This window comes from Ochotona princeps, chromosome 15 (assembly GCF_030435755.1).
Source record: "Ochotona princeps isolate mOchPri1 chromosome 15, mOchPri1.hap1, whole genome shotgun sequence".
NCBI classification, from domain to species: Eukaryota; Metazoa; Chordata; class Mammalia; order Lagomorpha; family Ochotonidae; genus Ochotona; species Ochotona princeps.
The window spans coordinates 10,188,541-10,206,031 of NC_080846.1; the positions used below are offsets into that span (position 1 = coordinate 10,188,541).

At 52.2% G+C, this 17,491-nt stretch overlaps 1 protein-coding gene across 1 annotated transcript in view; it reads left to right on the forward strand.

The window, feature by feature from the left end:
• Nucleotides 1–17,491, forward strand: part of SYN3 (synapsin III) — a 392,583-nt gene that overhangs the window by 371,649 nt on the left and 3,443 nt on the right. The window contains exons 9-13 of the mRNA XM_004589565.2: nucleotides 2,688–2,762; nucleotides 6,135–6,237; nucleotides 9,738–9,872; nucleotides 10,565–10,652; nucleotides 15,496–15,787. Of these exons, the coding sequence (XP_004589622.2) occupies nucleotides 2,688–2,762; nucleotides 6,135–6,237; nucleotides 9,738–9,872; nucleotides 10,565–10,652; nucleotides 15,496–15,787 (693 nt within the window). The remainder of the gene's footprint in view (nucleotides 1–2,687; nucleotides 2,763–6,134; nucleotides 6,238–9,737; nucleotides 9,873–10,564; nucleotides 10,653–15,495; nucleotides 15,788–17,491) is intronic.

Below are 17,491 nucleotides of genomic sequence, written 5' to 3' on the forward strand. Positions count from 1 at the left end.
TATTCACCATATGCCCTCAAGGCCCCCTGCTGTCCACCAAGCACTCCCAAGGCTCACCCCTGTCCACCGTGTGCTTCCAAGGCCCCTCCACTGTCCACCATACACTCCCAAGGGCCCCCACTGTCCACCGTGACATCACTATCCTCCTCTCATCGTTGTTCATGCTTCCACTAGACTTAGACGACATCTCATCCCCACTGCCTTTCTTGAGCATGACCTCACTGCTGTCGCCTTTATGCCTTGCCTGACAGCTCCAATGTGTCATTTGTCATGGCGTTTCCTGGATCCCTGCATTGGCCCACATCCAAGAAAAGAGGTTCAGGTCAGACCTCAGCGTAGAATGTCCCCCTGCCCTGCCCTGACCATTCAACCCGCTCTCGGGCCCACTTCCGCCCTACACGGAGGCCTTCTGCTGGTTGCTACAGGGCTGCCATTGTTCCAGGTCTTCTTCGCAGGCACAGAGAGGAAGTCACGTGTGTTTCTCACCAGTTTAGACACACACATCCTTAGGTATTTCTCTGCATATGCAGGAACATCCATGTCAAGCTAAATCGTGTCACACGGATGACTTCAGTTTACATCCGGTATCTCAAGGCTTCCTCTTTAAGATTTTTTTTTTTTATTTGAAAGGAAGAGTTACAGAGACAGAGAGCCTCCCACATGGTCACAATGGCTGGGCTGGGGAGGAGCTTCTTGTGGGTCTCCCAGGTAGGTGCAGGCCCAGGGGCTTGGATCATCTTTCACTGCTTTCTCAGACTATCAACAGGGAGTTGGATTAAAAGTGGAACAGCCAGGACTCAAACTAGAACCTATATGGGATCCCAGGTTGTAGGCGGAAGATTAGCTGGCTATGCCATGCCACTGGCCCCTTAAGGTTTCTTTTACCCTCTTCTGAATGCATCTCTATAATCCCCTACTCCAACAGAGGAAAACCTGGCTCCCAGGAGCCACCATGCATTGACTTATTTGTTCAATCCCAGTGCTTGTAGGCAGCTTCAAAATCCTGAATTCTTAGCTGTAGGGCAACTATGGTCCAACGCTTGCTTTTAGTCATCTGTCTCCACTCAGGTCCAAAGTTATTTAGGTCAGCCCCATTCCCCCTCCGTCCCCAGGCCTTCAGTGAGCTCTTGTCATGCAGCTGTCCTACCATGATCCGAATATTTGTGTCCCTCCCAGAATGCTTGTGTTGAAATTGGAGCCCCTCTGTCCCCTGCCCCGAGATGACAGGACTAGAATCACTGAAAGGTTCTTAAACAAGAGGAGGAGGACCCCTTCTACCACCTGAGGACCCAGCAAGAAAGTACTTAGAGTGCTGGGAACAGAGTCAGATCTGTCCTCTGTCCCTAGAGCTTCTCCTGCACCAGGATGCTAAAGCGGCCATCACCCGTGAGAGGAATGGCACTGAGCATCAGGGTGGGGGTGCGGCAGGGAAGGAGGGCTGGACAGACGACTGAGGGAGGGAAAGACAGAGCCAGTGCCTGCGTGGGGTGAAGGAAGCAGATGTGGGGCTGAGGAGGAAGAGTTTCCAGGGCAGCAGAGCACAGGTATGGAGGCTGGTTGCTGCTGGAGCAGAAGAGGCAGAGGAACACAGAAGGCGAAGAGGCAGGCGAGGCATCCCCACAGAAGTTCCTGCTCTTCCCTGTACAAGAGACGGCCTGGATGCAGCACTGGGATGCAATAGGTGAAGATGCCACTTGAGATTCTGGCTTCCCAATTGGAGTGCTGGTTCAAGTCCCAGCTACTCCACTTCCAATCCAGTTCCCTGTTCATGTGCCTAGGAAAGCAGCAGAAGATGGCCCAAATGTTTGGGCCCCTTGCCACCCATATGGCTGATGTGGCCACTGGGCCACATGGGGATTGAATCAAAGATGAAGAGCTCGTGTGTGTGTGTGTGTGTGTGTGTGTGTGTGTGTGTGTGCGTTTTCACCCTGCTTCCCTTCTCCCTGAGGATGGTTTTTCCTACATTTAAGGGCTCTCAAAAAATTCTGCAATCACCAAAGGCTGCACTTGCCCTAGCTCATCTCAAAAACAGGACAAAGCCTAGTGAATTTTATCTGCTGATGTAGGCATTTTTTGTTTGTTTAAGATTTATTTATTTTTATTGGAAAGGTAGGTTTACAGAGAGAAGTAGAAAGAGAAAGATCTTCCATCTGCTGGTTTACTTCCCAAATGGCCGCAATAGCCGGAGCTGAGCTGACCTGAAACCAGGAGCCAGGAGCTTCTTCTGGGTCTCCCAAGTGGGTGCAGGGTCCCAAGTCTTTGGGCCGTCCTTGACTTCTTTCCCAGGCCACAAACAGGGAGCTGGAAGGGAAGTGGAGCAACTGGGACATGAACTGGCACCCACATGGGACCCCAGTGCCTGCATAGCAGAGGATCAGTCAATCGAGTTATCATGCCAGGGTCTGGTGTAGGCATTTTTTTAATGAACTTATTAGATTTCAAACATAGCTTAGGAAACAAGACATGAGATCCAACAAAAAAATAAATAAATAATAAGGCAATCATCAGGAAAGGGAATAAAAACAGAAAATCAAGCTGAGGACAGGGGTGTTCCTAAGAGTACATGTTATACATAGCTTCAGCCAAATGTTTCAGTCAAAACCTCCTAGCAGCCAATGCAAAGAAGGAAAGCAGGCTCAAGGACAGGCATGCCTCATGTCTTCAGGGTGTTGTTTGTTCTGACACAGGAGAACCTCCATCTCTGGAAACTGGAAGGCCAATACAGGCTCTGCCATGCTGGAGCAGGTGGCCATGACCGAGAGGTAAGCAACAAAGGAGGGACAGGAAAAAGCAGCAGCCATGGTGGAAGCCAGCGGACGAGCCACCACAGGGAGCCCTGTGCCCACTCCTCACCACCCCCTGACCTGAGCTCCTCTGCTGTCCACATAGCCTACCCAATGGGCTACAACAGCCACCACTTAGAGATGGGAGAAGGAGTTCTGAGAGGGGGGAGGATCGCACAGCAGACTGGGGACAGAATGAGTCCTTGGGTGTTCCTAGCCTTGCCTGCACTGCTCCAGGAAGAGAGAGACGGGACCCCTTACCAATCCTTTCTGTGTTCTGACCTCTATGTGCTCAGACCTCCACCCACCTCACTAGGAATAGGGACAGGTGGATTTCTCTTGAATCACATCGGTGCGCCAGCTGAACATCCCGCAGGCCTTCCTCCCTGTTGGCCCCGCTGTGTGCCTTCCTCAGTCACCAGCTCTCAGGCCATTCTTTCCTGCATGCCTGGTGACCTGGGCTGGCAAGCATGCAGTCATGCACACAGGATATGGCCTTTGGGGTTAGAAATCTCTGTTCAGTAAACATTTATTGGGCACCAACTGCATGTTGCCCAGCACTACAAAGGCCAGGGTTAAAAGATCCAATGCTGTCCTCTGAGCATTCTGATCAGTTACACGTTAAACGGGTGTATGCAAAAAGTAGGGGCTTACTGGCGCCATGTTGCTGAAAACTCCAGAGGCCAGGCCTCAGGCAGGGGTTGAGGACTCCCCCACCAGTCTCAGCCAGCTTCCTTCCGCATGCCACCTCATACGGTGGTCCCTTAGTACCCCATGTTAGGCAAACTCTTCCCAGCTCTCTCAAAACCAAAGCCTGGAATGAAGCCTTATTCACTGATTGGCCAAGCCCGAGTCACGTCATCATCCCTGAGCCAATCAGGATGGCCCAGAAGGCTGCATTGCTGTGATTGGCTAGGCCTACACCAAGTCTCTGCCCCTGTATAGTAATAACAGCTGAATGAGACCCTGGGAGAGAAAAACACCCAGGAGTGTGAAGAAGGCTTTACTAGAAACGAAAAATCAACGCAAAGCAGACTAAAATAGCAGCCGCCATTGCCTAGCTCCCCAGCTAAGACAGGAAACAAAGAGACAATTCCAGTGTGGTGTGGGAATGGACGGGTGGCAGCAAGCCCCTCATGCCTGCAGGGGGGTACAGAGAAGGGGTATCCAAGGCAGAGGAGGGAGGGCTGAGGTCGGGGGACGCTTCCTGGAGGAGGTGGTGCCAGAATGAGGAGGAGGGGAGAGGAGCAGGCATTCGCGTTGTCTCTTCGGCAACTATTTGATAGGTACCAAGTGCGAGGCAGTCACTGAGCAAGATCCTGGGGAAACCAAAGCAAACGGGAGAGCCAGAGGCCCTGCCCTCCAAGGACTCCCAGTTCAGCAGCTCTGAGTTGGGGAAGCAGCACGAACAGAAGTGCCCACTGTGTGACCCTGCCTGCGCTCACTAAACCGCTGGCCATCTCGAGGGGTGCAGCGCAGGAACGCTATTGTAAGGCCTGACTAGCAGAGGAGTTTGCAGCACCTGATACAAAAGCTCTGCACCCGGGAGATGCGCCTTTCCTCCCATCACCCCAAGGGCAGCTGGGAAAGCCCTTCCTGCCAACAGGTGCTGTGCAGGGAGTGCATGTGGCTTGCAGCCGCTCTGTCCCTCGCCATGGGCATTCACGGAACATGCTCATGCTTTTTGCCACTGCCTCTCTAAGAATGTGGACCTAGCCTTCTCCCGAGCTGCTCACGGATGCCCCCTGCAGGCTGTACTTATCCCTTGGCCTCCTGGGCCATTTCGGCAGGCACACACCCATAGCACACATGTGGCTTGGTCAGAACGGGTCGCACCCCACTGGAGAGGAGCCCAGTGTCTCTGTCCTGGTGGTCATTCTAACCTTGACTCTGGGTGCCTGTCTGGAGGTCCCTCTAGCTTTGACCCAGGGCACCTGCCCTAGGCGGTTCAGCCAGCAAGGCTGTCAGATGTCCATCACTTGAAAGCAGCAGTGCCTCCCAGGGTCTGGATCCAGACTTTCAGAGAAGAACCCTGACCAGGGAGTAACTCAGTAACTTATATCACCTCGCAAGGCAGCCACTGGCGCCCAGTTCAGAGCTCCCGACCAGAGAATTGAAGCCACTCTCAGAACTCGGGAATCTGAGGCTGCCCCAGCTACTGTCATCCCCAGGTGTCACATGGGACGCTTTTGAAAAACTAGAGAATATTCTAATAGAGCGGAGCCCCCAGACCAGGCATTTCTGTGTTTTCTGAATTCTCTAAAGATAGGACATGCAGACTCAATCAGAAGTGGCCTTCCCATTTTGTGGATAAAGAAACTGAGGGCACACTGAGGAGCGAGAGAGGCTCCACGGATTTCTTCATGGAATTCATAGCAAGAATGCAGCAACATCCGAGTCTCCTGGCCTCTGTTACTGCCTAGCTGTGTGACCTGAGCAAGACAACCTCTCTGGGTCTCGGAGGGCCTTGCTGGCTGCGAGCAGAGAGCGCTTCGGCTACCGTCCCTCCTCATTCCAGGCTGCCCGGCTCAGAGACACAAATAGATGTGAGAGCCGGCTGTGCCCTGGGTGACCCTGCAGAGTGGGGGAGAGAGAGCAAGAGCACAGACACAGAGTCCCCTGTGACTCCCGCAGCCAGCCCACGAGGGCAGCCGAGTGCAAGCTGGGAAGATTTCTCCAGAGACAACCAATCCCTTGTTGCAAGGTCAAAGTCCAGGGTTGAGAACTGTCCCCGGCAAAGCAAACTGGCTTTGCAGCCCTCAAATGGCTGGAAAAGGAATAAAAGCAGCAGGTCCAGAGGGCCAGGCCCTCCGGGCCAGGCGGGAGCTGCCTGCCAGGCTCCCTGGCCTGCCCCTGCCCCTGCCTCTACCCCTGGACAGGCAGGGGCGGGAGAATACACCCTTTGTCCCTGGAGGCTCTGGTCTGGCTGGAGACTCTGCAGCAAGGAGCATGTCTGCAAGGGATCTCCGGAACCCAAGAGCAGCTTTCCCAAGGGAAAAGGGCCCAGATGGCTGTGGGTGGGGGCAGGGCAGCTCCCCCGCCCTGTGCAGCGGGCCAGGTCCCAGGACTGGCCTGCCGGACGTCCCTGAGCTCCCCACCCCTTGACACCTGTCCTTTCCCACCCTCGCACTTCCTCGTTCTCGGTGTCCAGTGACCCTGTGTCCTTTTCGCTGGCCTCTTCCTCCCTCCCTATCTCGCTGCTCCCCCACTCCTCCATCACATCTCTGGTGGCTTTGTGGTGTTCTCTGGTGCCACCTGGGTCCCTCCCCGTCTCCATCTCCACCTCGTCTCGCTGCATCTCTCTTTCTGCCTGTGCCCCAGCCCAGGCAGTGCGTCCGTCCCTCCCTACAGGTACCGGCTGTGGGTGGACAGCTGCTCAGAAATGTTCGGCGGCCTGGACATCTGCGCCGTCAAGGCGGTCCACAGCAAGGATGGCCGAGATTACATCATCGAGGTGAGCGCATGCGCAGCGAGAGCGCCTGGGCACACACAACCCAAACCTCAGGGGCCCTTACCCCACCACCATCCTCACACCTGCTCCTTCCACCTTGGTTGTGGTCCTGAACTGGGCCTCCAGGGCACTGGGGCTCTGCAGTTCAGGCGTAAGTGTAGCTCTGAGGAGACCTGCGGGTCAGACATTAGCATGGCTCTGAGGAGACTGGCGTGACTGCCTCAGCCGCCCAGTGTATGGATGGCAGGAAGAAGTGTGACGAAAAAGGGATGTATGACAGGTGTTGAGGGGTCCCCAGGGACAGAGCAAATGCAGGAAGAGCTGCAGGGCAACATAATAAAACGGCCAGGAGGGGTTGGGACCCGGAATCTCTCACCTGCAGCTCCGCCTCCCTCATGTTTCTCACACTCCCCCACACTTCCTTCCGGGTCCCAACTCCCACACCTCATCATCTTCGTGGTCTTCGCTGCTTTCCTTAGAAAATGCCCAGTGGTCTGAGCTCTCCCTGTCTGTCCAGTGTCACAGCACCGCCTCCCCCAACACACACACACACACACACACACACACACACACACACACACCATTTCTTCCAGCTCACTCCTTCCATGAGCACTCACTCCTCAAACCACAACCGAGGGGTGGTGCTGACACGAGGCCAGGGCTGGCCAGGGGGAGCCCTGTGGCTGCCCACCCCCTCCCCACAGGAGTGTGGGCGGCTAATGGGATGCACATGGCTGGTGTGACCACAGGAGCCAGCCGGCCCTCCAGTCCCTCGCGTCTGTCCTGCTCCCCAGAGACCCATGGTGCAGGCAGCAGCAGAACCAGGTGACTCAGTGGCTGGGATCCCAGTCCTGTCCAGGGAGTGGCTGCCTTGAGGTAGGGGAGAGAGTCCCTCTGGTCACTCTAGAAAGATTGAGAAGCCCCCACAGGATGATATGCATCTCACTAGTCCATGTCTGTTTCCAAGCCAGGTGAGCAACATTGGGCAGAGAGCTGGGGAGCAGGGGTCCTGCCTACCAGAGCTCCCTGGACACCCTCCACCCCCACCCCATATACACACCTGCATAGCCTTTCTCTCTCACATTGGCCTTTTCTCTGCCTCTCTTTCCTCCACTCTCACAAAGGAAGGAAGGAATAAATAAATAAATAAATAAATAAATAAATATATATATATATATTTTAAAAGTCTATACCCATGGGCCCAGGCTCCCTGCCACTTAATACTTGGAAGTTCCGGGATAAAAGACCTGTCAAATTTTAGAAAAATCAAGTAAAAGGAGGGAGCTTATACCTCAAAAAAAAATTGAGAAAACAAGTTTTCAGAAATGTTCCATGAAAAAAAGAACAAAAAAGATAAGTTTTCAGTGGCTTTTTTTTTTTCTCTCCAAAACATTACAGGCTTGTTTCCTTTGCTTTGGGGTTTGGGGTGGGGTCAGGGAGCTTGTGACCAGGAATATAAAAGGTATTTTTCTCCATTAAAAATAAAAGACTAGAAAAATCCAGAACTGCTGGTTTTCTCTGGCCACTTGTGCGGTGTATGAAATGTGTATGAAATGCTTTATGCAGATCTTTGCGGTAAACTGGACAGGAGGCGGACCCCTAGGCAGCCCCCCTCCCTGGGGCCTGTCCAGGGAATGTCATTGCTCACTGGAAGAAAGCGCTTCCCTGGGGAGAGCCAGCGTCCACTTCCTCCAGCCGTGACCGCAGTGGGGATTCCAGAATTCTCCGACCTCAGGTTCCTGTGGCGGCTGTTTTCCACACAGCCAATGTGGGAAACAGGGACCAGGATGGAAAGGCGTGGGCAGGAGCAGGGGGAGGAGGACAGTGCATGCTGGGGACAGAGTCCACAGTTAGCCCAGCCAGAGTTGACCCAGGGAGTCCCGCACTGTCCACCAGGGGCTCAATGTCAGTTGCAGAACTAGCCTGGCACTAGCATTCACATCCTTGAGTTACAGTCCACAGAGACCTCCTGGCGCCCCCAACTGGAAGAGTCCTGGCAGCTGCCTTCAGTTTGTAATAGAAAAATAGGTCCGCAGAGGACAAGGACTTTCCCAGACCCGCAGCACAACCTCAGCCTAGCCCCTGGCTTCCTCCTCCCAGTTCCAACCCCAAGGAGCTGTCTCTGCTTTCACAGGCATCGGCCTGATGAGACAGAAGGATCGTGGATTGTCTACGATGCCGTCCTTCAACTTGCTACCTGCTTGACCCTCCATGTCTTCATCCTTATAAGAATATAAATAGCACCTGTTCCCGAGAGTTCTTGTAAACTTTATTTGAGATCAAGATCATCCTTGGGGATGAGGGCCATGCCCAACAGCAGGTACTCCTTGATGCCCAGCCCCTTGTATTAACCTCCTGGTCACCAGAAGCAGGGCTCCTTAACCGGAAGGCGCTCTCATTCCTTTGAGCAACAGGTATTTATTGCAGGCACACCTGTTCCCAGAACATCCTTGGCCTTGGGAGCTCACAGCCTTGTAGTGGAGACACAGTAAACAGGAGGTGACAATGCTAAAGGATAACTCCTCCCACGCAGCCACCCAAGCAAGGACAGGGGCAGCACAGGTGCAAGGTAATCAGTGCTTGCACAGTCAGAGAGGGCTTCCTGGAGGAAGAGGTAGGAAACTGATCCCTGAAAGGTAAGAGTTAGCCAGTAAGATGTACATGCAGGAAATGGCCTGCCTGAGGTGGAGAACCCCATGGGTCCAGAGCTTGGGGAAAAGAAGAAAACACGGTAGATTGAATGGGGCTGGAAGGGTGGGGGAGAGAGAGGAAGACGGACCCAGCAGATTCACAGATCTGCCGAGGCCTCATGCCTTGAGAATCACCTTGGTGGTGCGCTATGGTGACTTCCCATCTCCCTGTCTCAGTTTCTCCAACTGCCGTAAGAGCAGAAGGGAGGAGTCTGATCCCCCAGGCCCTCTTCCACGCAGAAGCACTTTGCTGGGTTTGAGAACAGCCCAGCTCCCAGTAGGGTGAATTTCAACCCCCAGCCAGGGCCTTAGAAAACAACGCTTTCCTCTCCTCATTTCCCATGGAGCCCTGGGTCAGTTCCAGCCTCTGTCGTTTTTGGGGGGTCTTGATTGAGCACCCCACCTCCACCATTTCCGGCTTTGTGGAAAGCCTTGACCTTGGGCCAAAGGAGAGGAAATAGGCCCGCAATCCTGGAAGGGAGCAGAGGTGGGAAAGGAGGGGGTGGAGACCAGCTCCACAAAGAGCGTAGCAAAGGCCAACAAAGTCCTCCCTCCCCCCCAGCTGTAGGTGGCCCCTTGCAGTCCAGCCTCTGTGGGCTGAACTGAACCAAAGCAAGCCAGTGTAAGAGAATTGAAGGGAGCTGGAGCAGCTAGCTCTATGGAGCCCTAGCTGGAGGGCAGGACTGAGTGGCTTGCGTGGAGGACATCGCCATCTAGTGGTCCCTTCTGCCCCCAGCCCTGAGTCGGCCATAGGTGAGCTCCCCAAGGTTGTTCCAGCAAAGGAGTCCCTCAGCCCTCGCTGTGTCCCAACAGGTGATGGACAGTTCCATGCCCCTGATTGGAGAGCACGTGGAAGAGGACAAACAGCTGATGGCCGACCTTGTCATCTCCAAAATGAGCCACCTGCTGGCGCCAGGGGCCACGGTGCCCTCACCCCTGAGACCCTGGGTAAGATCCCTGACAGCAAAGGAGATCTGTAGCCAGGGAACCTGTGGGGCTGTCCAGGGATGGGGAGACAGCTGGAGGAGATGCCCCCAGAGGAGACCACTTTGGGGAAGAAAGGGCCTGAGTCTGGGCACAGGGAAGGCTCTCCATGCCCCACCCCACCCCACCATGGAGGGCAAGATCAGCAGCGAATGTGAGCATGCCAGGGCACAGTGCCCTCCGTGTACCCCGAGGCACCAGCCAAGGGAGGCCATTGTGCTGCTGTTGCCCATTCCCAACCCCACGAGCTCCCACAGGACTCTTCTCTGCCATGTTCTCCACCAGGGATAATCAGATCCTTCCCCCAAGGGATTGTCCCACGGCCCCAGCTGCCTGCAGAAGCAGGACTCGGCATGCCACCCTCCGCCAGGCCCCTGCTTTCCCCACAGATGCTCATCTGTGAGCACAGGTGTCAGATAAGGTTGCACTCCAGGAGCTTGCCAGCCAGAGGCTGGAGGCTGGAGCTCCAGGGCAGGCTTCCTCTCTGGACAGGTCCAGGGGTTTGATCTGGTTGGTGAGCAAGCACCTGTACAGACACAGGACCGTACACCTCAGACAGGGGGCCTGCATGGTTTTGCCTGCCTGCCTGCCTGCTGCCTGCCAGAGTAACATTCAGCCACGGGGAATCAACAGGCTTCTCTCTTCTCCCACCCTAGGCTCCACAGATTAAGCCTGTGAAATCCCCTGGACAGGCCCAGCTGGGCCCTCAGCTAGGACAGCCCCAGCCCCGGCCACCTCCACAAGGTATGACCCAGGACAAGGTACTGAGAACCTGGCCGGATGCATGGAAGAAGCCAGTTGTTGAGTCGGGGAGAAGGCATTCCAGAAAAACCCATTTTACCCCTTTATTCACAAAATGAGTCATATTCATTCCACATGTAGTTTTGTCTGCCATTGAAACCAGAAGAGGAAAAGGGCTGGTGCTGTGTTGTAGAAGGTTAAGCCACCACTTGCAATCCCTTATGAGCACTGGTTCGAATCCCAGCTGCTCCACTTGTGATCCAGCTCCCTGCTAAGGTGCCTGGGAAGCCAACGGAAGATGGTCCAAGTACTTGGGTCCCCTGCCACCCACATGGGAGACCTGGACGAAGCTCCTAGCTTCACCCTGGCCCGTAACTCTGACTTTCAAATAAATACATCTTAAAAGAGAGAGAGAGGAGAAAGGGAAGACAGCGTGAAGTCCCCCTAGGTGCAGGCACTGTGACAGGGACTATCTGCTCGTTTTTGTCCTGCCGGCCACTCCACAGCACAGACACCAGCACGGCAGATAGGGAAATGGAGGCACAACAAGGAAATGACAGGTTTACAAATCTGGTGTTTCAGACCTTCTAGAACACGTTTCTTTCTAGCCATAAGGAGTCCCTGATGATAGACTGTGAGGTACCCAGCTAGAGGGAGTGAAGAGAGAGAAGTGGAAGATTACTGAGAAAACCTTGTCAATTGCTCTTCTTTCTCAAAAGGATCCCGGCATTCCTGCATAAATGCCACCATTGTTTCAGACAATGGAGAAGCTGTGGGCGACCAGATGAGAGCTAAGTGTGTGGCTACAGCAAAGTCAGCTGCTCTGGGAGCTCTCGCACACAGGCCCTGCAGTGGGGACCATCCCATCGTGGTCTTCCCAGTCACTTATGAAAGCAACAGAAGAATCAGCAATGAGCCTCAAACATTTTTGTCTTCTGCAAGTCTTAGATAAAATGACCAATTACCCAGGTTTCTTTTCAAAAAAAAAAAGGCAATTGCCCAAGTGCCTGCCCCAGGTCTGAATGAGCCTTAACTGTCTTTCATTTGTGCAGGTGAGTTTGCAGCCAGCTCCCAGGCCTCAGTGCCCACAAGGATGGGGGGCGGTGGTCAGGAGGGCTTGTGCAGGAGATAATTCCAGTGAAGCAATTAGCCAGCAAGGTGCCTGACCCAGAGCAGACTTCTTAGAAGACGGCACTTCTTGTAACTACTAATGCACTGTGAATAACTAGTCTGTGACTCTCTCCACTAATGACTTCCGTCTTACCAACAGTTCTAACCTGCATATGGTCCTTAGTGGTTATAGCCACCCCTAGGAGCCCCCCTCCCGCCTGACATCACCCTCTAGTTGGCAATGCTGCAGAACTCTATTTATCACCCTCCCGTGTTCCTGGCTGTGCCTCCACCCTGCCCCCTCCCTTCCCACTCAGCCTCAGGACTTACTTTTTAAAACCACAGTTGACCACAACCTCTGGAAAACAGAGAGCTTCTGTATTCTCATTTCCTCCCTGGCCCAAAAGTAGGAACATGCTTGATAAAGACATATTATATTCAGGGACGCCAGGCTAAACACACATTTGGTGAGTTGAAAAACAATCAATTCGAAACCAATTAAGGGCATGGAAGAAAATGTAGAGTGAAGTAACATTCAGATTAAAAATAACAAGGCTCATTTTAAAATGTCACTTTCATGAAGTCTTCAAATAACAAGCTCCCATTATTAGCTTATTCTGAACTCATTGTTCATTTTCAACTCAGTGAAAGTGAAATTTTCTTTTAATAAAATGTATTTTTTTTTTTGCACCAGACCTGTGTTTAGGCAAAGACTACCTATATGTTAAAAGGAATGTTTGTTTTTTGTGCTTGAATAAATAAGAAATTGTTCGTTTTGCCAAGAAGTTGAAATAACTAAAGCGTGCCTCTTGGTGAGCCCAGGGTGTATATTCAGGACTTAAGAGTTAAGGAATTAATGAGTGAGTATTTAGATTTGTTTCCAAGATAATATGGTCGGGGGGAGTACATGAGATAAAAGTTAAACGTATGTATTTTCGTTGACTGTAGTAAGTTTAAAATACCAACAGTTGCCAATTGGGTGACTTTTACTTGAAATGTAGATTTCCACCTTCTCTTGAAAGAGCTCACAAAAAACCGCATACATGCATCCAACCACATGGCACCTTCTGCTGGTTCCTTGGCCATAGCAAGCTCTATCCCACATTCAGCACCATGCTCCCCCCTGTTGTCACTTCCATAGGCAAAGGAAGTCAGCTATTTCTTTCTCTTTTTTTTTTCAAGATTTATTTATTTACTTATATTGGAAAGGCAGATTTATAGAGAGAAGGAGAGACTGAGAGAAAGATCTTCCACCAGCTAGTTCACTCCCCAAGTAACTACAATGGCTGGAGCTGAGCCAATCCAAAGCCAGGTACTAGGAGCCTTTTCCCACATGAGTGTAGGCTCCCAAGGCTTTGGGCCATCCTCCACTGCTTCCCCAGGCCACAAGCAAGGAGCTGGATGGGAAGTAGAGCAGCTGGGACACAAACCGGCGCCCACATGGGATCCCAGAACATACACAGTGAAGATTTAGTCACTAGGTCATCATCTCTTCAGAGAACTAGACCTTATCTAAAGCTGTATGACTTCTTTTGCTCACCCACTTATTTCTTTATATACCTGCCCAGCCTCATAGGTGTCAGAGTTTCAGCTCAGTATATCCTCCAATCGACTGTGACATACAGACTGAAAGGGGGCAGTCACTCAAAGCCATTGGCCATCAGTTGCTACATGAGTGCTGTGATATGACCCAATTCAGAACATGCCCACAGGAGCACACAGTGTTCCAATGGGGAGGGATGTTGGCTGTGCCGTCCAGTAACCTCATTTTGGAAACAGAGTCCAGAATTCTGGAGAAAAGTGACTCATTCAATCGTCACACAAACATTTAAAATGCAAGGCTTGAGCCAGGTTCGGGGTCTCTGGATGCAGCGTAGAGTTGGGTTCACCGGACAGACAGGTTGGATCTTCCACAAACATGCCCTGATGACAGGATATCTGCTACCTAGTCCTTCCTCCACGAGAGGAAGCCATCTTTTCTTAATCCACACAGACACCAGGAGAGATCCAAAGGGAAGAGGTAGGTTTGAAGGGCAAGACTTCTGAGTCAGAGGTGCAGCATGGAGCCCTGCCTGTCCCCTGTCTCAGAAGTGTCCCCTTGGGCAGCTCACCGTCTACTAGGACTCACTGAAGCTGCCATGTCATGCCCAGAGCTGCTACAAGGCTTCCCAGTCCCCAGCGAAGGGCATACTAGGTGCTTCCTGGAGACTCACTAGGCATGCTCCAGTGACAGATGGTGGGCCCCCCTCCTTTAAGCTCGCAGTCTCCCAGGCGTCTACAGTGTCCCCTGAAGAGCACAGCCAGACCTCACCGTGGTCTTTGGATTCCACAGGGGCAGGCTTACAGGGGAGGAGGGCAGGATCACTGGGCAGGAGGGAGTGCTGGGCAGCCTGTCTGCCTTGACAAAATGCAACCTAAAGTGGCCAGTCCCAACACCCAGGGCTTCAGGCTGAGGACTATGCACCTTGCTTGCTTACTCAGGGCCTCAGAATTCCACTCAAAGCCATTCCTAGGGGCTCCAGCACTACCAGGCTTATGAAGCCCCTGGCTTGCAGGTAGAAGTGCCTGTGCTCTGTGCAATGGCAGGGAGAAGGCACCACCCCCTTAGGAGCTCTCTGTGGCGCCCTCTCCTGGTGAGGGACCTGTCACAAAGCTCAGCTTCCCCTCTGGGTGACAGTGACACCTTCCCTTACCAGTCTGGTCTACCTTGATCATGTAAGAGGCTATTTGGGGGATAACACCTGTTGTTGCTTCCAGGGTAATACATCTTAAGTGTCACTGAACAAGGAAAGAAAAATTAATATCCCTCAAAGTTTCCACATTTTCCCAAGCGTGACTCAGAACCCTTGTTACTATGCAGAACTACAATGTTCCCTGGGAACCTGTCAGAAATGCAATCACAAACCCTGCCAAAACACTAGAATGGGCAGCTTCGACCACAGAGCTCAGTATTTTCACTGTTACAGAGGCTGGAAGGTCAGGATCAAGCACCGCAGGCTGTTGCTGGCAGCACATCGCTCCCTGACTTGCTGCTGACAGCTTCCGGCTGTACCTTCGCAAGGCCTTTCCTCTGTGCCCGGTGCACACACACCCACTCCTGAGGTCTCCTCCCATTCTTACAGGGAAAGCTGCCCCCTCAGATTAATTCCCCATCAGTCATAGAACTGTCAGTGCTGTGCCAATTGGCTTGTTCGTGACTGGAGTTAAAATACCCAAATGGAGCTTCTTGGGAGGGAAAAGGATTGTTCGTAGTCTGGAGGTTCTAGCTCAGGATCATGTAACCCTATATATAGGCCAGTGTCTGATGGAAATCAGCCATGGCAGGTGTGGAAGGACCATCACAGGGTGAGGCAGGAAGGAGAGAGCAGCTGGACAGAACCTGGGCTCCTGCAAGATCCAGCAATTCAGTTGTAGGTCAAGCATATCAGTGACAGAGTGCAACCTTCTAGCCTTTCCTATAGCTCTAATGCGCCAAACCTTTATTTCTCATTAGGATACCTACTTAGACAGGATACCTAGAATCACTGATTTCCTCATTTGTTTCTTATCATGCTGCAGTATCATTCAAAATGACTGCAACATTTTCTCTTCTATGGATGGAGCCCCACGTCCCTGGTCACTGTCCCTGTGCTTGGTTAGACATTTTCATTGTTTTCTGGTTTTCACTTTCATTAAAAAAAAAAAATCACGTAATAAATATTTGAGCTTGAACTTTACTGTTTGTGTTTCCCCGTAGGGAGCCCTCGCCAAGCTCAGTCTCCTCAACCCCCGAGGTCCAGAAGCCCCTCCCAGCAGAGGCTTTCCCCACAAGGCCAGCAGCCACTGAGTCCCCAATCCGGCTCACCACAGCAGCAGAGGTCACCAGGCTCCCCACAGCTAGCCCGAGCGTCAGGAGGTGGCTCCCCAAACCAGGCGGCCAAGCCGGGCTCAACCCTCCCCTCGTTGCCCCGGCCCCCGGCGCAGGGCCGCAGCACCTCCCAGCAGGGCGAGGAGCCCAAGAAGGCAGCACAGCCCCATCCTCACCTCAAGTAAGTGCTTGGCCCATTGGGAAGGGTGTGGGGGATTCTGGGGTATAGGCAGACCCCAAGTCAGAACTCAAGAGCAGACCCAAGGGAATCTCACTCAAACTTAAACAAGGAGCAACAGGTCTGCGAGAGGGGATTTTCGTGGGACAGAGCCAGCGCTGTGATGGTATAGAGGAGCCCCCATGGGACCCTCCACAAATGCACGTGTTTGTTCTCTGTAGCTACGTAGCAAGCTGCCCAAAAACTTCCCGGCCTAAGAAAACAACCATTGTCTTTGTACATAATCTTTTGACTCAGCAGTCTGCTCTGAGTGTAAGCCAACTGGCAAGTTCTTCTGCTGGTATCTACAAGATAAAATACAGGATGCTCCGTTTGATTTAAATTGCAAGCAATGGACCATTGTGAGGATAAGTACACTCCAAATATTGCATGGGACATTATATTTTTGTAAAAAGTAGTTTTATATAAAATTGTAATGCAACTGAGTATCCGTTATATCTGGCAGCCTACTCACCTGAGATCACTGTTGTGGTCAGGTCATCCAGCAGTGTCACTGACCCTCCATGTTCCTCTTGTCAGCTGGGCCTCACTTCCCCCTTGGCTCCTCCTCCTCCCCAGGGTCAGGCAGAGCATCCTCACCTGTTGAATTCCTTTCCAAGAGGGCAAAAGTTGAAGCTCGCAGGCCACTTGACACCCAGCCCAAGGAAGCTGCCCAGTGTTATTCTAGCACATGCTTTTAATCAAAGCAAGTCACATGGCCAAGTCCAGATTCAGGAGATAGGAAAACATACTCTGGGTGGGAGGAGCTTCAAAATCCTCATGCCCAAGAGGCAGCTGAGGAGGCAAGAGGAGTTGGCACCTTCATTCACAGCGCGTGCGTGCATGCGCATGCGTATACACACACACACACACACACGCACACACACCCCATTTGTTCTCAAACCTGTCTCATGTGAGATCAGAAAGGAAGGTCTCAGACATGTTTTCTCTGGAAAGCATCCACCTTCCTGCAACCCCAAACACACGTCTCTGCAACCATAGTATCACACCTAATACTTGTTGCCCACTTACTGGGAACCGAATACTCTCCTAGTTGTCTGGTTAGTTTTCGTTTGTTTTTTTAATTTCTTGCGATCGTAGGGGTTAATTCCCATTGCACAGATGAACAGAGAGATGAAATGACGTGCTAGTATTTCCACTGTTAGTAAGTGGAAGTGCTGAGACAGAACCCAGGGACCACCCAAGGCAGGGAACATGCTGACATTCTGCATGAATGGTGTCTTGAATAGTTGATAGCTACACATAATTCAAAGATCTAAAGACAGCAACAATATCAAGGCTAGGCATAGAAAGCCTCGTTCTTACCCCATTCCCACCCAAGGCCTAGTGGTCTGGTCATCACATTAGCAAACGGAAGTCTTCATCCCTCAGTGCCTAGAGATGACTGCTTTGCTTATTCCTTGCAGCTCCCTTCGGTAATTCCTTTTGCAAATATGAAAATACGTGTATGCTCTGATTCACTCACCCTTTTTCTTACACAAATAGTGACTTCACCATCCACATCAGTCTGTTGTGTTTTGTGTGTTTAACGGTACGGCTTGGAGCTCTTCCACACTGCTCACTGAGAGCCCCTTTTCATGACCACACAGGATTCCAGTGTGTGGCGGTACTATAGTTTATCCAAAAAACTCACTATGAGCAGAAACA